The sequence below is a fragment of the Eublepharis macularius genome, chromosome 3, assembly GCF_028583425.1.
Source record: "Eublepharis macularius isolate TG4126 chromosome 3, MPM_Emac_v1.0, whole genome shotgun sequence".
Lineage (NCBI taxonomy): Eukaryota > Metazoa > Chordata > Lepidosauria > Squamata > Eublepharidae > Eublepharis > Eublepharis macularius.
In genome coordinates this window covers 23,291,538-23,311,890 of record NC_072792.1, presented here as the reverse complement: position 1 = coordinate 23,311,890, position 20,353 = coordinate 23,291,538, and the positions used below count along the sequence as shown (strand labels likewise).

The 20,353-nt window shown below is 41.6% G+C and overlaps 1 protein-coding gene across 8 annotated transcripts in view; it reads right to left on the bottom strand.

The window, feature by feature from the left end:
* Positions 1–20,353, bottom strand: part of LMO7 (LIM domain 7) — a 189,044-nt gene that overhangs the window by 43,755 nt on the left and 124,936 nt on the right. For all 8 annotated transcript variants that reach the window (XM_054973080.1, XM_054973085.1, XM_054973079.1 and 5 more), the window contains 4 exons: positions 16,850–16,967; positions 11,716–11,858; positions 10,186–10,615; positions 9,341–9,640 (listed from right to left, as the gene is read on the bottom strand). In XM_054973080.1, the coding sequence (XP_054829055.1) occupies positions 9,341–9,640; positions 10,186–10,615; positions 11,716–11,858; positions 16,850–16,967 (991 nt within the window). The remainder of the gene's footprint in view (positions 1–9,340; positions 9,641–10,185; positions 10,616–11,715; positions 11,859–16,849; positions 16,968–20,353) is intronic.

The window sequence follows — 20,353 nt, the reverse complement described above, 5'->3', positions numbered from 1 at the left end:
TGTCCCTCACATTTGAGGGCATCTCAGTTAATTATTTTCTTTACAGACAGAAAGCTGAAAGATGCCTGTTGCCCGAGATCTGTAGCTCAAAACAGAAAATCCTGGCAATAAAACGTTTTTACTTCTGTCTCGCAAATTTGGGGCATGGCTCGCCTCATAAAACTGCAGTGAGGTTTCCAGTTCAGAAATGACAAAGCAAAGAGTGTGTTGTGGTGTGGGAGTTGCCCTTTATTAAGTTTCGACAATCCTTGCATGGGCGGTGTGTGGATTTCCAGAGGCAGCCAGGAACACATCGATGCTTGCAGAAGGCAAGATATATTTACTCATCAAATCTTCACACGCATCACAAAGAATTGTGATTTAATGAGTATAGGCAACTGGATAAGGAATAAGTATAGGCCAAGGCACCCCAATTATTAGAAGGAGCTGAAAATGGAAAATCCTTTGCTGATAACATCTCTCATGTGATCCAACTTGGATGCCTGCGTCATTGTAGGTTCTTTGCCAGAGGTGCTAGAAGCTACCCCTCATCCAAGTCGTAGGGATCATCTTGGCTTGTTCTCCTTGACTAAGATGATGAACAGACCATTTGTAATGTCAATCTGTGCTCATTGTAGTTAATTAAAAGCTGCGGCTTGTTCCTCTAGCCAGGATGATTAACAACTCCTTGATACAAAATGGTTTACCAAATGAACTAAAGGAAGGCAGTAGGTTTAACCTTTGCTGGGAAAAATAAAAACTTTCCATGGCCAGGCGAGATCTGGCATATTACACATCAGCATTTTATTGACTGATTTACATTATTTATAGTTCACTTTTCTCAGTGAGACTCAAGGCAGATTATATAGCATCAGCTGATATGACCTACGGCGGGAAGATCGTGTGAACAATGCAACAGGTTGCAGCAACAGTCAGAACACAGTAGTGTAGTCTGCAGCAGTCCCTATCCCTTTCCCAAAGTTTCTTTCTAAACCATTTGGATACAACACATCCCTCTTACCTGCATATAAAACCCCTCCCAAATAATTCAAGTTTGCAGAAAGCCAAGACAGTGTGTCTTCCCAACTTCCTCAGGTAGGCCATTGGACAAGATTGGGGCCACAACATAGAATGCACCTGTGCAGACAGTTGCTGATTCTGTCCGTTTGCAGGGTGGGACCTGCAGAAGGCCCAATTCAGATGAGCAAAGCGTGCATGGCAGAGCATAGAGGGAGGCAGCCCTATAGATACATGGGACCAAGGCCATGAAAGCCAGTTTGGTGTGGCGGTTAACAGTGCAGGGCTCTAATCTGGAAAGCAGGGTTTGATTCCCCGCTCCTCCACTTGAAGCCAGCTGGGTCACCTTGGGTCAGTCACAGCACACTTAGAGCTCTCTCAGCCCCACCCACCTCACAGGGTGATTGTTGTTGTGGGGTTAATAATAACATACTTTGTAAACTGTTCTGAGTGGGTGTTAAGTTGTCCTGAAGGGCAGTATATAAATTGAATAATGTTGTTGTTGTTGTTGTTGTTATTTGTATGGAAGAGCTAATACCCTCAGTGAGGGAGGGAGGACTGAGTGGGTGGTGGCAGAACAACTCCAGGTATACCTAACTGAGGTTTCTTTTTCTTGCATGTTAACGGGCATAGATCACCATGTAAAATCTAAAATGGGCTTTGGGGAACACTGAGAAAAATGGTTGGAACTGATTTTTTTCTTTTGATGCTGCTGCATATCAGTTGTTTTCCTTATATTTTTGGCTGCCTCTACTTTTATTGATTTTGATGATTTATATTTTTTAACATATTTGTTTGTTAGCCATCCTGAACAAAGGAAGAGGCATGGTATTAAAATCTTTCATTAAATGTGTGCGTAAGTGTGAATGCATTTCAAAACACATGATGCACACCCTAAAGCTGCTGAAGCAACATTGCAGTAATCCTTTGAAATCTGACATCTTTGTATTCAGAAGATACATTATACAAGTACACATGTTTTATAAACATATGCCGGTTGGTTAAGGGAATGAATAGGCAGGGAAAGTTTGCCAACAAGGATTGATGGGCAGGTACCAGAGTGACTAACCCCTCCCATGCCTCAGCAAACCCCCCCATCCCAAGGGCAGGAGGGCAACTGTATACACCATCTTTCCTCTGCAAATGGCCCCTGAATTTCACTTGTACCACCAACATGGAGTGTTCACAGAAATATCCTGATTATGAAGAAAGTCTGAAAATAGGATTTCCTTCCATCAAAATGGGGGGCACAAATACACATGAAGGTGACAGATTGAATCAGACCACTGATTATCATTGTCTATAGGGTTGCCAACTTCAGCTAGGGAAATTCCTGGAAATTTGGGGAGTGGTGCCCGGAGAGGGTGGGGTTTGGGGAGGGCAGAGACCTCAGTGGGGTACAATGTCATAAAGTCCTCTATCCAAAACTGCCATTTTCTCCAGGGGAACTGATCTCTGTGGCCTGGGGATCAGTTGTAATTCCAGGAGATCTGCAGCCACGACCTAGAGGTTGGCAACACTAATTGTCTAGAAGGACTGGCACCAGCTCTCCAGGATCTCTGGCGGAGGTTTCTCTTATCACCTACTATCTGATCCTTTTAACTGTAGATTGAGGGGAATGAAACCTGCATGCAGAGCAAACCAACCACTCAACCATGGCCCCCTTCCATAAGGTGCACCTCCAAATGGTTAAGGACCTTTGAAATAATCTCCCCCCAAAAATCTGGTGTCCACACAGAACACCACATCCCGATTACAAAAAAGAATTGTGAAAATATGAGTGTCAGAGTAAAATGGACATGGGCACTTACATCCAACTGAATAAGCCAAGTGGTATGTTGGGACAGTGTGGAATTCCACTGCCAATTTACACACTACAATCAAGTTCGGATTTGGGAGAGGACAGGGAATGGGATTAGCTGCAGTAGCAGCCAAAAACACAAGGAACATAATCTCCCTTCACTAACAATATTTGTATTCAAGCACTTGGCCCTCCCTTATTCTTTCATGAGAAAATACATGGGATACATGATCAAGAGACATGAAAATTTGTACACACATAGTCCAAGATACGTGATTACAACACAAGCTTATTACATACCTGCCAACTCTCCAAAAAATCTGAATGAAAGCCAAGATGGAGCTACTCTCTCTTTCTTCATGGTCTGATCTTTGTACTATACCCTCATTCTGATCAGTTTTACCAGCACTAAGGTTTCCAAAACAAGGAACATACTTTAATTAAAAAAACACCCTCTAATATTCTTTGGTGGGGCAGTCTATTCTACCACCTCAAAAACTGAATCTGAACAATTGAAATGAACTATAATAGCGACAAATTATTGCATGATTCAGTGCTCTGCAATCATATTCTTAATGTGATGGCAGTAGCACCCCTTGGAGGAACCCCCTTTAAATTTTATCCTCCAGTAAAGTGCTAACAATCCCCTTTGAGCTACAAACGGAATAAAAATATTTATTTACATGAATTTATAGTCTGGCTGGCTCATCCTAAAGGCAGCATAAAAGTGAAGTAACTCTAGTAAAACAATGGCCATTTCCACATAGATTATCTGACTCAGGGCCAAGCTACAAGTGATGCCTGACACAGGTTGGACACTTGTCAGCTTCCCTCAAGTTTTGATGGGAAATGTAGGCATCCTGGTCTTGCAGGTTGGCCCTCCAACTGCTGTCCAATGGACTTTTCAACTGTCACTTGTCCAACATTCCGCCAAGCTGCCTACATTTCCCATCATAACTTGAGGGAAGCTGACAAGCGTCCAACTAGTGTCCGGCGTCACTTGTAGTTTGGCCCTCAGGTTCAATACCTTGTGGAATCTGGGTTTTCCCACCTGTTTCCTCACAATATCATGCTGCATTCATGCCTTTCTGTGGTTTCCCCAGCTTTTCTCTAGTCTTTCCCAAACTGGGTTTGCTCCAAAGTTGTAGGAAAGATAGTAAAGCCTGGGCAGCTGCTGGGTGGGTGGGAAAATTCAGGTCTTCCCAACCACGTGGCCAATGTTTTCCCTCACCTGACCCTGCAGTGGCCATTTGCTCCACCCCCCCCCCAATCTTGGGAGGCGTTTATTGTTTAAAAAACAATACTACATTGATATAACAATATACTAAGCTGTATCAGGTTCTCTGAAATAAAGTAAACATCTAGCCCCTTCTGCTGTAGAGTTCTGTCTTTCCCCTTAAATCTCTGCAATGGAAAGTAGATCATTTCAAAGATACGTCCCCTTTCCTTCTTAACATTACAGGTGCTTAAAAAAATCCTGGAAAACGGAAAACATGTTATCTTTTTGTCGAAGGCTTTCATGGCCAGAGAAAGATGCTTGTTGTAGATTTTCCAGGCTGTAGAGAGACACTGAGAGATCTCTGTCTTTCGGTGCTACACCTCTGAAGATGCCAGCCACAGCTGCTGGTGAAATGTCAGGAACTACAATGCCAAGACCACTGCAATGCAGCCCGGAAAACCCACAACAACCATGTTATCTTTTTGTCTGCGTGAGCAAACTGTTCTAGTCTCTGGGGTGTAGGGTGTTATTTATTGCACTGAAGTGAAACCAAGATCAGATTTCTACCTCACTGAGGCTCATAAGGAACAAAAGAGCTATTACCTACTATTATTTAACTCTTATCAATTTTCCAGTAGCTACTTTGTTTATTTATGTTAATCTTCAAGCAACAGTATCTTTACTTGGCGGGACTGCAACCTTCAGAACAATTTTATAGAAAAAGAGTTTACTGGGGAGGTTATGTCGGATGTTATTAAAAGCTTCCAGCATCTCTGCTCACACACAGAAAATCAGAATTTACAAAGTTCACATAAATATGAAATGAGAACATATACAACTCTACCTTTACTTCACAACTGCTGTGCTAACCTCGGATTTTAACATAACAGCAAGGTAGTACAGCAATATAATAAAAGGTAATTAAAGTAACATTTAACTGCTGGCTTAAACTTGTCTTTTGGTAATATAGAACCTGGAGTTATCTGTACTAAATGCTGTGATTTCAGGTAATCGGATTATGATGTGGTCATTTTATTTTGAGATATTTTAGATGTTTGTTAAGTGTTTTAATTTTTCCTTTGAAAATGTGTGGAAACGTCTTATTTTTACCTTGATGGAATCAATGCGTTGCTACTACGGCTCATTTGCTGAAGCATTAAAGACAGACCAATTGATTGGGATTAAGATGGGAAAGAGGAAGAGAGAGAACAATGAAGCAATTTCAAGACCAAAGAATAATGCTCAATTTTATACATGCAAGAGATTGAGGAGGGAGTGAGGTGGTAAAATGAGGAAGACTCAAGGTGGAGGGCTTTCTTTTTAGAACATTCTCTGTGTTTTATGCCGTTTCCCCGTGTTTTAAAAATAGTGCCCTGCTTATGGAATTCTGGCAGCTTCTCCGTGTGATTTCTGATGTCACCGTTTCCAAAATGGATGCAGGCAGTTATGATTCTGTTTTCATAGCACCACGAAAACGGAATCATAAGTGCCTACATCCATTTTGGAAACGATGACATCAGGAATTGTGCAGAAAAGCTGCCAGCGTTCAATGATTGGGGCGACCGTTTTAAGATGTGGGGAAACGGCCTTAAAAAGTTCCCTTTAAATACGTTCCCCTTAAATAAGAAGCCAGCTCTACAACCAAAGAATGGGAATATCCCCATCTTCATGGAAATTTTAACATGAAAGAACATTCAATAGTCCAATAGCACTAGACTAGAAATGTGGGATGAAGGGGGAAGGGAAGCATCACTAAGAGTCACCAAGATGTGCGGGGTTTTTTTACTTCTTTAGTTCAGACATTGCCAGATGCTTCCCTACTTTATTCACTCCTGTATTTATTCTAGTGGTTGGCACATATTACAGCTTTGAGTTTAATTTGGACACGACCCTACTTTAAGACCATAATGTCAGAAGAATAGTGTTTTGCAAGAAACGCACAAAAGCAGCCTGCAATTCAGTTTATTTTAAGAACGGGTCATCTAAAGTAAATATTATTAAGGAAATCTGGTTAAAACAGAAGTGTTAGTTGCTTGTACTAATAAATACTTTTAAAGAAAATATTACAGTTGAAACTGGGAAAGAAAACCGAGGCTGCAATCCAAACTAGTGAAAAACTGCATTAAGTTGCATCAAGAAGTTAAGTAAATTGGACGGGAAAGTGGTTTCACAAGAGATATCTGTGTCTAAAATTTCCTTGCCCTGCCATCCACAACACTGCTAGGAATGTAAGGAATGCTCTTCGCTAATCATTCCCCAAAGCATGTTGCCATCAGCTTCTCGAAGACACAATGGCATTGAAGCCACTGGCTGCTGACAACCTCCTTTGTTTACATTTGTAATTAGAGAAAGATGGGAACAGCAGAGGTTCTTAACAGCACCTTCTAAAAATGTATGGCAAGATTAGTCCTGAACACTTCTGTCACACTCAAGTTGCAACCCAAACGAATGAAAAGCTACACATTTGGGAGAATCAGGTATGCTGCCTAGGCTCTCAATGACATTTTGGCTGTAGCAATCCCAGGAGCTGAAGAGATAAGCTCCTGTTCAGTTTTTAGAGTGACTTATCTCTTCCGCAGTGGGAAAAGCTGCAATCGTCTCACCACACAAATCAGCAATTGTATTTGCCTCTCGTGACATTTCCCTCCCATGGACAAATTCATGTCCATTCTTTGGATCATGGTTTCAGTATATGATTTTGTAAAAGTTACAAAAGAGACTTGTTTCAAAGTTCACGGACTGGGACAACAAAATAGAGGAACAGAGCAAGATTCAGCAAGTCAGAATCAGATGTTCAGCTTCCCTAGCCTTACTTATCCATTTGTCCTTCCAGGATAGAAACACCACTTGGTGACTTGATACTGGCCTTACTGCAAGTCACATAACACAAAACATCTCTGAAGCCCCTGCAAATCAACATAAGCACAAAACTAGCTCAACAAGCCTTCAACAAGAGAGAGAGAGAGATGCATTTTTGATGATATTCAAGTGCTCTTTCAGACTGCAATTTGCTCACCAATTCAGCACCTTCAAAAACTTGAAAAAAATGTTTTTTTTCGAATTGTTTGAAACTAAACTGAATCAGCAAGAGTTTCTCAACAATGCTTTGCCACGGCTTTTTGCTTCCCCCAGGCTGTCTTCCGATCAAAAGAAATAAAATCAACATAACCCTTGTCTCACAACTAGGAATAAGCTTTCTACAGCTAGGACAGTTTCCTTTGGGGAGGCTTTCTGTTTCCCCAAACAAAGCACTTCTCCTGGACTAAGAAAGCTTTCGACTGCTGCATCTCAAGTTCCCACGCTGGCAGTTAGAGATACTAAATGACATTTACCAAGGCTTAAGGTGAAATGGTATTCTCATGGCCGCCATGAGGGCACCATCACCATCAAAGTGATTTTAAAATGCCACAAAAGCCTACAGCACAGTGGTCTTCTCCCCACTACATCTTTTCAAGTGCTAAAACAGTTGTGTGTGTGGGGGGGGAGGGGGTTGAAGCTGTTTTGGCACTTGATAAGGGGCAGGGGGGGACAGGAGCTCCTCTGCCAGTTGCGTTGCAGGCCCAAGCCTGCACAGTGTTTTTAAAATCACTTCAAAATAGCAGCGGCAGCCATGAGGACACCATCACATCTAGTTCACCTCTCAAAACCTTGGTCACTTTAATTTTCACCGGGTGAGCACACACAGCACAATCCTAAAGAGAGTTACTCCCACCAGAATTTCTTGAAAGCAATAACCTTAGACAGGAGTCAGTCAGCACAGGACTGTACAGTTAATACCAAGGCTCATTTGGAGGGGGAACGCACCGGAACGACGTTCTGGTAGAGCTGAAAAGTGGTCATGTGGGTTTTGGCCCTGCCCATGTGATTCCTTTTCCTCCCCTCTGCCTCCCCTCCAAAGGAGGCTAAGATGCTTCAAGTCATTCTGCTGCTTTATTTTCATCCGTGAGAGTGAGTGAGTGAGTGCAAGCTGGGTTGCTGGGCTTGGATCTCCAAAGGAGGCTAAGCTGCTTCAATTCATTCTGCTGCTTTATTTTCATTCATGACGAGTGAGAGTGAGAGAGTGAGAGTGAGCTGAGAGCAAGCTGAGCTGCTGGGCCATGATCTCTAAAGGAGGGTAAGCTGCTTCAATTCATTCTGCTGCTTTATTTTCATTCGTGACTAGTGAGTGAGTGAGTGAGTGAGTGAGTACAAGTAGGGCTGCTGGGGCTGGGATCTCCAGAGGAGGGTAAGCTGCTTTGAGTTCATTCTGCTTTCTTTTCAGGAAATACCTGGAGATTTGGGGGGAAAGGGGCCTGAGGGGAGGGTGTTGCCTTCTGACACACTTCCGGTGATGTCAGGGGTGTGTGGCAAATGCTAATGAGATATGCTAATGAGTTATGCTAATGAGTTCCTGCAGTTCTTTTTCTACGAAATGACCCCTGGTTAATATAATAGTTCTAAATCTAGGAAGTTAAAATGGTTGACCCCATAATGGAAACGTTCTTGGCTGTGAAGAGCCTGGGGAAAAGAAGAGGAGGAGGAGGAAAGCTGACAGCCAAGGAGTGCCAATGGCAGCAAGTGCAGAATTATATAACCCAATGGTAGCTTTCAAAGGCAGTGCCCCATGATGACCCAAGGGAATAGCAATGAAGCATGCTGGATCAGCAGCTACACAGCCAAACTGCATGCCAAATGCAGTCGCTGCACAGGTGTGGCACTTCTCACAATCACACCTGCTTTGAATTGCAAACCTGGCTTCATGGTGATCAAAAGACAGCTTATACTCAACAAAAAATGCTAATTTTGAACTACGCGAGCTTGAATATCAGTGGCTTTTTTGCAAGGTTCTCATCACCTCTGAAGTCTGTTATGATGAACCAGAAAACAAGCCTAGTCCCAAGCTGGAGACAGTAGACATACTTGACGGTCTTGAAAAGAACTGCTGAACCACTGTTTCATTTCAAGACCTAGAACCGCAAGACATAAGTAATCGGAGGGTTTCATACAGGGAAAGAAATTCTTCGAGTCATTAGGCAGCCACCCTACACATTCCATTTTCTATGGCACTTGCTAAGTTTCTAGATAGACAACTCCCTTATCTCCCTATTCAAACTGCTTCTCTCTCTTCCACAAGGCCCATTTCCATAACAAAGCCATTCTTGAAGAGACTTAGACAAACCAAGCTGCCACTTAATGCCTCACAAGCAACCTTGTCCCATCACCTGTTGAATTCTTCTGGGCAGAGCCCATATCACTCCTACACCCTTCTATACAATACTTAACACATTGCTGACACTGAACGAAGCGCTAGGCAGCAGAAAGGTTAGTTATCTTTCCATACTCACTTGTACCCTTGAAGCCGCCGTCTCTTGAAGACTTCTCTCTTCCACTGCTGAAGATACAGCTGTAATCAAGTCTTGCTCTGATTTAGGGCCAAGATGAACAGTATCTGCAGGTTGGTAGGGAGAAGTAGCATTCTCTGCAAGTGGATCTCTTGTCCTAGACTTGTCCTCCTCGGCATTTCTTAAGTTATTCGGAGACGGGCTTTTCTCAGCCTCCGCTTTAGAAAACAAATTGCTGGTGAATGTACGTTGAGTTCTCTTGGATGCGTCTACTTCTCCATTATGTTTTGAGGCATCATCCATCTAGAAGAGACACAAGTTTTGCGTCTGCAACTTTTAAGTTTTCTTAAAGACAATTTTCAAAACTGGGTGCAGCACTAAAGAGCGTTAAACACTAGTCGCCTTCGTGTTTTATCCAGGCCCAACACACAACTTCATAAAGGGTCTTTATTAATGCATTTCATAAAATGATGATTGTATTACCCTGACCTGAGCAATCTCAAAAAGAATTGCCCACAAACACTGCAGCAGAGCAGTGCGGTTAAGTGAGCAAGCCCTTTAAAATCATAATTTGGGGTAGTAAACAATGCTGAAGCGGCATAAGAGGTAACTGAATGTCCCATTAAATAATGCCATAAAAACTATTTAATCTTCGTTTTCTTCAACAGCTTTTTTATTGGCCTTTAAAATGCACTTGTTAGTAAAGAAACATCTGACTATTTTAAGTGTTTGTTTACACACTATGTAATGTTTTGTTTTTTTAAAAAAATCCTACGGAAAAAGAGAAAACTAGCTTGAATTAGCTAGAGAACAGTTTCCCACAAACACCTTAAGACGAAAGTTTTTACCGTGAACGACCTGGGAAGTGATGAGATTCCTCTTGAATGCACACCAAAAGGTCTTGGTGTAACCACAGATGTTAGCCTGGCAGTATCAGTTTTCGAGTAAGTTCTTGGGAGAGAAGCTGAAACCCGAGCTGACCCAATTGGGGCACTGACTGAATAGTAAGCTGACAAAGGGGGCTGACTCTTTTCTTCTCTCGTGCTTTTAGGTGGAACTGGAGTTTCAACGCTTGCTACGGTCTCTGTTTTTCGATCACTCTCTTTACCATTTTCTTCGCTCTTCAGCAAACAGATGGCAGCATCATTTTCAACAGGGTGATCTTTTGATGGTCCGGAAGTCATTTGCTCTTCGTTGAACACACTGTCATTCGACAAATACCTGGGTCCTGCTTGCTGCCGGCTACCACCACTGTACAGCCCTTGATCTCTGTCCTCTCTAGAGACCAAAGGAAAGCATATTTGCAGCATTAGCGAACTACAGAAACAGGTGGGCTTCCAGGCATCAGTTCTTTATTAAATTCATTCTAAAGCAGAGTCTGAAAAATGTGCAGGTTTTCTGGTTATTATTCAGTCTTCATCTATGCACTCCTAAACAGGGTTTTCATTTCTCTCTCTCTCTTCATTTCATATAAATAAGACCCATGTGTGTTGTCATTATATTAAATATTGCCTAGAATGACCTGTTACCCTCGGGCAAGTTTTAGAAAATGTTTCCCAAGGGTGAATACTTGATTTGATGACTAATGAATTGCTTCCTATTGCAGTTCAATGACAGCTTTTCAGATTAAAGGATTGAACACAAAAACATAGAAATATCTCAGTATGAGTCCCTAATTTAAACAGTATGAACCTAAGATGTCATAAAAACTTTAAGCAAGTATAGAAATTATTTTTAACCTCTTAAGTAAGCTTACATTTGTCCTATATTCCACTAGGAACACAGTAGGATTCAGGCTACAGATGGTAACAGCCAGGTGTGAGTTTTGTAATGTTCTTTTATAAAAACCAGCAAATGCCTGTGTTATTTTTACCAGAACTAGTTAAACAAGAAAATAAAATTCAATGAGAAACTCAAGCCACCTCCAACTAAGACTGCTGAACAGAAAGTATACATGCTGGGATCTCAAGCGCACATACTTGATAGTAAGCCACATAGCAATAAACAGGAATCTTCCAAGTTTACAGTCAGGATGTAAATTAAACCAACTCTTCTAAGCATTGGTGTCTGAAGAAAAACCCTGAACTGAAAGTTCACTTATTCAAAGCAATGCACTATTTATTCCTTTTAAAAGTCCCATTAAGATGATTAAAAGCACAATGCAAATAATTTTAGTAGCAGATAAAGTTGCAGAGTTCCATTTTAAAGAAAGAAAGAAAATAAAATTATAAAAAATGAAAATGCTGTACTTGCATCTGCATACACAAGGCTCCAATCTTAAGGACACTTCCAACAGAGTAACACAGTTGAATGGTTATTTCCAAGCAAACATACTTAGGACTTATTAGAAATGCTAATCACAGTTTAAAGAGCATTACCTGTCCTTCTGCATTTGTTTCAACGATTTGATGCGTCTCTCAGAACTCTCAGAAGTTCTCCGCTCAATTTCTTCTCTCTCTTCTTTTTTCTTCTGCAAATCAGAAGTGTAACTCTTGCGGCGGCTCTTCCATTTTGCCAGATCCTAATGCAAATCATATAAACATGCAATATGTTTTCCACAGTCGTCAGTAAGAGAACTCCTCTTGTGAAAGGCCAGGTATCGCCTTACCTATCCAAGACTGCTCATTCTGACTGGAAGCTCAGGTGCCCTAATTTTACTTTACCTGTCTAGTGTTCCTGCATTCTCAGGTATCTTCCTAAAAAAAAAAATTCTCGCTAACAGAACTGGAAAGCAACTGATTTCTCTACAGCTGAAGAGGCCAGTCATAAGCTGGACAAAAGTTCAGTAACAAAGATTTTGCAAAAAAAAAAAAAAACACTCACATTGTAAATTTTTTTCAAGCCTCGCTTACATGGAATTTGAAGTTTAGAACATTTTTGTTCAGGCAAATAAGAACAAAATCTAATAAAACTGGTTATATCCTTATGAAATAGCTTAGAATATTTTTGTCTGTTTCAAGCTGGATGTCGTTCAGTCTTTTAGGTTGTCCCTCAAATTATGGTGCGCAGATAGGGTCACAATGGAGGCCCAACCCAACGTGTACTATATTTATTTTTAAAATCCATTTATACCACACCTTTTTCCTCAGTGGGGACCCAAAGCAGCTTACATCCTTCTCCTCTCCTCCATTTTAACCTTACAACGACCTTATGAGTTAGGTTAGGCTGAAAGAGTGTGACCGACCCGGGGTCTCCCCGCAAGCGTCCACGGCAGAGCGGGGAGCCCAACGTGGGTCTCCCAAATCCTTGTCCAACACTCAAACTGCTGCATCACACCGGTTCTCTAATATAGACAAGTTTGGTATCCTAATTTAAGAGGTACTTGTCACGTCAGAACATTTGAGGATGAGTTGTCCTATTCCAGAATGTTAAGAACATGATCTTGGGAAGGTGGCAGGTAATCTTCCCCGCCCCCAAATGTTCTCCCAGTTAAAGTTGCTTCTCCTTGATGGAACAGGATGAAGAAGCTACAATGGAAAACTCTTAAGGAGAAGGACCATTCCTTCTTCATATCCACAGGTACATGCTGTCAGAGTGTGAAAATAACTCTGGCAAGATTCAGACATTGTCAGATCATTCTAATCTAAATGACAGCTAAGTCATATGATCGTCCAAGGTTGCAAGGTTGCATCAGCCAGATGTGCTGAGTGCAAAAGTAAAAGCTGATTGGATGTAAGTTATATAAATGTACTCTGTGTGCAGTGTATTGAGTGCCTGCATAGGTATCAGAGTCTGGCGAAGCACTTTGCCGCTCTGAGTTGTAAAGGCTATTGGACTGTGTATATATATATATATCTGTAAATAAATCTGTATATAGTTCACCTTACTTGGTGTGGTCTCTGCTGCATCTAACCTGCTAGCCAGTAAGCTGCTAGAAAGCTTTGCGTCACATGCTTATGAGCACCCCCCCCCTCCCCTGCCCCCACCCCAGTTCAGGCCGATTTTTGGAAATCAGAAAATTTCATTTGAGATTGTGGTTTTTGCTGCAATGATAATGTGCGTTAACTTGGAACTGAGCTCCGGAGAAATCAGATGCCCTGGTGTGTGTTCACCGGTTGTCTTAAAGGTATCTTGGCTATACTGAACACGCAGTGCCTATTCTGTGCATACTCCAGCAGAACGGAGTAGATTCCCGTATTTCATACACTGCATGTTTGCAGACAGAACATTTCATGCTGGAGAACCAGTGAGGTGTAGTGGTTTGAGTGCTGGCCTAGGATTTGGGAGGCCCAGGTTCAAATTCCTGCTGTGCCGTAACAGCTTGCCAGTCACACACACTCAGCCTAACCTACCTTACATGATCTTTGTTGCAAGAATTAAATGGAGGAGAGGAAGACTAGGTAAGATGCTGCATAGGGACAGTAAAATTTTTACGATGCCACACCTTATTTAATTATTTACCTCATTTATACCCTGCTTTTCTTGCCAATGGGGACCCTAGGGCATTCTTTATTGTATGTAACATAATGTTTCACTGCATTGTTCCCCAGTCTTGTAATCCCTCCTTTACTGTCTTTTTATACTAATTTAATTTAATTTATTACATTTGTAACCCGGCCTCCCTGTGAACAGGCTCAGGGCGGGTAACAACATTTTTAAACTACAACAACAAATCCAGTATAAATACAAAATATAAAACTCAGTTTACAACCATAAAGACACATCGAACAGCCGCAAAGATGTTAAGACTACACACCTCTTCAGCAATCAGAGGAGGTAGGTTTTTAGTGCAATATTCTCTAGTTTTGTCTACTATTCTTACTGCATTGTTTTTAGTTATAATCTACACCAAGTCTCAGTGAGAAATTCTCACTATAAATGAAGTAAACAAACAAACAAACAGCTTGAGATAACTCTTGAAACAGCTCTTGGGGGGGATTATAAATGACCAAGCAGTCTTTAATACTTAATACTAACAAAAGTCATTCAGAACAGTGATTCTTATAGAACAAATATAGACAGCCAGTGTGGTGCGGTGGTTAAGAGCGGCGGGACTCTAATTTGGAGAACCGGGTTTGATTCCCCACTCCTCCACTTGAAGCCAGTTGGGTCCCAGCTCTTTCAGAGCTCTCTCAGCCCCACCCACCTCACAAGGTGATTGTTGTGGGGATAATAATAACAACATACTTTGTAAACCGCTCTGACTGGGTGTTAAGTTGTTCTGAAGGGCTGTATATAAATTGAATATTGTTGTTATCATAATCATCATTGTATTATTATTATTATTAATAATGATGATGATGATGATGATGATGATGATGGAAAAATCTGGTCCCATCAGTGGATTAGAAGAGCTGTTAGATAAATGACCAAATATTTGGTAATAGAAACAATTGCGTGAGAACATTCAAAGAATGAGCTATTCCCATTCCAGGGAAACCAGCTGGTCAAAGATATGCAAGACTCCACTGGTAAGTTTTCTAGTGAAAGTCAACAAATCAAAGTTTTTGACACTTAAGGAGCCACCATCCTAACCAACACAGCTACTAAAGGGTAGCTTGGGAGAGCTATACCCACAAGCAATGCACTGGCAAACGTTTTTCATACTTAATTATACAGCTCATCTGAAGAACGGCCCTCTCCGCACATCAGCTGGGAGAATGGTGCTTGCCCTAGCTCCATGGAAGGGACAGCAAATTGCAAGCCTGTCCAGCAGGGCATTTGGTCGAGGGGGCATGGCCCTGGACGGCATTTAACCCCTGGAAACAATTCGTGTGGCCCTAACTGCCCCATACCATTAGAAACCTCTGATCCATCCAACAGTGGAACTTGGATAAATAATAAGGGAAATGTAGGTTCTCAACCCATTCTCCCCTTGTAAAGAAAACAGAGCGGACAGGTCTGGTAGTGGAGAATCAGCAGGCAGGAAAAAGTAACACTTTTCACTGCAAATGCCTCCAGAAGTCGTTTTCTAACATTCTCTCCCCCCACCTCTAGAGGACCCCAAAACTCTAAACAAGCCCAGCTGAAGGGGTGGGGGGATACAGGACAGATTAAACATTGTCCTGGCCACTCAATCTTCCCATTCAATCTTCCCTATCCTACCCCTGTATTTAAGGCACATGTTTGGAGTGGTAACACAAGAGTTCTACTCTTACAAAAGGTAGATAAACATCTTGAGGAAGTTGATAAGCACAGCAGACAGGAACAGCTTCTACTGTTTCATTGTCTGGCATCTAACAGCCAAAATATACCCTCTGAGATGGAAGCTGGCTTTCAGGCAGTCACCAGCAGCTGCCAACAGAACACTTTCATAGGTCTATGAAGACTTTTTCTCCATCACTTTCATTGGATAAGGTCAAGTCTTTAAACCAAGAGAAAACAATTCTCCTAGTCAGGAGTAGAGATGGGCATGAACCGGGAAAAAACCGAACCATGTGGTTCATCAAATTTCACGAACCACAAACTTTCACGAACCTGCCCCTAGTTCGCAAACCAGTTCGTTTGGTTCGAGAAAATGTCACATCCGGGTCAGAAAATAATCATTTCCGAGTCAGTAGAAGTTCACTTCCGGGTCAGCAGAAGGTCTGCAGGAAGTCCATCTCCTGTTGCCTAGGAAACTGATTGATTGGCACCAGGCTGCCTGCAGTGACAAACCAAAAAACCAGCCTACAAGTTCGTGGCAGTTCATCAGAAATGGGATCTGACGAACCGTGGTTCATGAACCACGAACTGGCCTGGTTCGTGCTTAATTTTGGTTCCTATTTCAGTTTGTGCCCATCTCTAGTCAAGAGATGCTCCTATCTGTGTATTATTCTCAAAATTCTAACCTCTGCCAATTTCCCCCCTTCATACACACACACTTTAATTTAGAATATTTCTCAGAAACATGAAAAAAGGCCTTCCACTGTATAACCAATTTGTTCAGAAAAGACAGCAAAGGAACTGCCCTCTTCATTTGCATCCATACCAAAGCAATTGTGTGCACTTCATCTGTTTGTTTGTTTGTTTGATTGTCTGCCTTTCTCACTGAGAACCAAGGTGGATTACACAGTGCAAGTGAAATACAGTACGATCAAAAGGTACGACATTCACCAAGCAGGTACGGTAATGAACAATAGTTAGTACATTTAGTGAAAACAGATACAACAGGGCACAGGAGCAGAAAATTTGGAGATAAGCATAAAGTCAAGCATAGAGATGAAATCTTTCTGAAACAATTCATAACTAATTTACACAGCATGTTAAGCAATGTGGAAACTCCCTAGTGGCACATATCCCTTTCCCTACCCAAGCATTCCTCTGAACTATTTCTTATAACACAGTCCTGGAATCTGGGTAGAAAGCCCTCCTGAGTAATTCAGTTTTGCTTAGTTTGTGGAAAGTCAAGAGAGCAGGAGTTTCCCCGACCACCTAAGGCAGGCCATTCCATAAGGTGCGGGCCACCACAGAAAGCACGTGTGTGGGATACACATGCTAAGAAATGCTGTGACTTAAGCAGTCTTCTAAGTTTATTCACACACACTGCTGCAGAAGAATAGACATTGGCAGGGCACTGTTTTATATACTTACTTCTTGCCATTGTTGATCTTGCTCCTGTAGCTGCGACTTTATTCTCTGTAGCTCTTCATAACGCACTTGACGAATAGTTTGTAGCTCTTCTGCACTGACATCATTCAGGGATTTACTCCTAAGAGGAGACACCATTATTTTAAAACGTTTCCAATTTGCCTTTAAGGAAGGTAACAGCCCTGTGGAGAGGGAACTAGGATATCTAGTAAGAAATAATGGAATTGTACCACATAGAGCAAGAGACTGAAGGGAAAGAAAACTTGGTGGAGGCATTGGTGTTTATATTCAGTTGCCAACTATGATATCAAACAGAATTTGTCATACAATCAGGGCTCATTTCGAGGGGAAATGCGCAGGAATGCAGTTCCGGCAGTTCTCCAGAGAGGTCACATGTCAGGTGGTCCTGCCCACCTGACTCTCTGCCATTTTGGGCCCGTTTCAGCCTGGATTGGGGCCGAAACGGCCCAGATCGGGCCTCTGAGGGGTGGTAGATCACTCTCCCACTCAGCAGCAGCCCGATCCTGACCATTTTGGGCCCCCTTTTGGCCATTTTCAGCCCCTTTTTGCCATTTTGGGCCCAATTTCGGCCCTGAATGGCCAGGATTGGGTCCAAAACAGCTAGGATAGGTGATGTCAGGGGGTGTGGCATACACAAATCAGTTATGCCAATGACACACTTCCGGTGATGTCAAGGGGTGTTGCATATGCTAATCAGTTATGCTAATGAGCTCCTCCAGCTCTTTTTCTACAAAATGACCCCTGCATACAATTCATTTCTAAAAGCTGTATAGAAGCCAATATATATATATATATATATATATATATATATATATATATATATATATATATATATATATATATATATATATATATATATTTAAAATCTTACTTAATTCTGTTCACCCAAAGTTGTGTTATCATGCAGAAAAATGGAACTAATGTAGGCTTCCTTCAGGGACCTATATGGAACACACTGCCGTGCCATTTACGATCAAGAATGCCACTAGGCTGCGACTAGCACGGCCTATGGACAACACTGGTGCTATTTTAGCCATACATTTCCAAACTTTACCTTGTCATGGACACAGGACTAGAAGAAAAAGGGGATAAGAAACCCCAGATTGATTTTACTGTAAATCCCACTGCAATGTAATTTGACAACAGAAATCAGTATGCATTACAATACACACTCCCACTGTTTGCAGTACAATCCCTGCAAACACACATACAATTATATGCTGTGTCTTGTATTTTATGAATGTATCCCACTTGCATGACCGGAAACCAAAGTGTTTCTTTCATCAAATTATAAAACAGTTCTACTGAAAATAATAATAATTTTTTTTGCTCATTTTTTATTAGTAACTCAGGTGGGATAATTCTCTACGAAAAGAGCAGGGGGGACTCTGTACTCCAATACTGAACATGGGCCAGGGTATAAAGTTACTGTAATTAGAAAATCTATTTTTTACTAGGAGTACAGGAAATGATAAATGAGAATTATCTTTCCTTTGGAGGTATCGTGTAGTAGATTGCCAGTGACACAATTTCCTAATGGGCAAAATGACAGAACTACTGAGATATTGCAAGAAAAATGCCCCTGATGTCCAGGACAAGGTTATAAAGAAATATATACCTCAAAGAAAACAGGCCATTAGGGATCAAATAGACCAACAACAAAAAAAAAGGTTCCTTTTCATGCTCAAAACTTTAGAGCAGCACATTTTGCCACTGTGCTATCACATACGACTTTCCTCTCTTCTCTTCTTTTTTTCTTTTTTTTCTGACTTGGTAAGTGGAAGACTAGACTGTTTGCCACTGTGACATGGATTATGGGTGTAGTCCTAAGCAACCTTAATAAATGATAAGTATAATTGAACTGAGCGGTGCTCCTCTTTAGCATGAACACACTTAAGAGTCAGCGTCACTCTAAACAAGATGTCGGGGCGCATGTTTGTCAAGTGCCGGGAGATGCAATGTTAGCCGGGAAGTGTAGTTTTAAAAGACAGAGCCGGCAGAGATCGCTCTGGATGGAACAGATTCTTTCACAGCCCTCCACCACCTCTGGTGTGCCAAGCTGTCTCTCCTTCCAGAGTCTTTGCCCTGCCACCCTCGATGCTTAAAACTTTGAATTAACTGAGTCTTGGCAGAGCAAAGTCTCCAGAAGAGGAGACAGTTCAGCATGCCAGAGAAAGTGGAGGGCTGTAAGAGAATCCGTCCCCTTCGGAGTGATCTCCACTGGCTCTGTCTTTTAAAACTATACTTCCTAGCTAACATTGCCTCTCCTGACATGTGAACAACATGTGTCAGAAATCTTGGGTAATCTCATTCTCCAAGCTCTGGCTATTCTTTTCTAGCTTCCATAATTGGTTTCTCTATACTTAATCTGAACAAAGGGAGTCACGAGAAAGGTAAGTATATATATATTTAAAGTTTATCAAAAAAAACCTGTAATCAATATGTTTTAAAGACGCCAAGTAAAACCCTTCCTACAATTACACTTCCAAGGAAGTCAGTTAATAACTGAGTAATGAACGTGCTTAATACAACAAACACAGAAACCAACACTGCTTAGGTTTAGCCACCTTTAAGAAATAGAAACTCCAGCCTAACCCTTGCTGATTTTGGCAGCCTAACACCACTTATTTATGGATTTTGGTGAACACTTATCACGAACCTGATTCATTTCCAAAAATCATTGCCAAGAAAGCATTAGACACATTACACAACAGTGGAAAAGTCACAAAATGCACGTGCGTGATCTAATCTGTGATACAGCACAGCGTTCGGCTCCCAAAGGTCATTCTACATGCATTTGATGAGACAGCACCATCTAAGGCATATCACTCGTGTTTCCATCAGGCCTGGAGAAAAACGCACCGTCTCCTTAAGTGTGTAGAAACGGACAGCTGAAGTTTTCATGGCAGGGAAGCAAATGCCGCCTAGTACAGAACATTCCATTGAGCCCCTCTTAAAGGGACAGGACTTTTTTTTCTCTCCAAGCAATGACATAATATCATGCTCAGTACTACTGCCCTTTTGTTTTGGTATTACATGCGAGTATTCTTCTGCATGGCTTTATATGTTTTCTTTGCACATTTTAATCCTTTTCTTTCCCAGCGAGGAAGATGAACTCAACATCCTGCTTTCAGCAATTATAATCCGATATGAGTAATTAAAAGGAAACTTTATATTGATACTGTGGTGGGTGGAGGGACAAGAGAAATTCTCAGCAGTGGCCGAGTCCAAGCACAATGGAAGAGTGCCTTTCCTCTGGTTGGAATGGCTGTCTAGGAAACAAATATGCTTAAATATAGATTATGGTTTGTCATTATCATAAGACTAATTGAGCAAATAGCCATGCAAGAGTAATTATAGCTGCCTAAGATTAAAAGCCCTTTCCACAGCCTCGCATACCGTTTCACACACTGAGATGGGGTGTGGAGCTGCTATCAAGATACAGCAGCCATAGTCTAATTTCCCCTTCTCTGCAATATCTAGAAA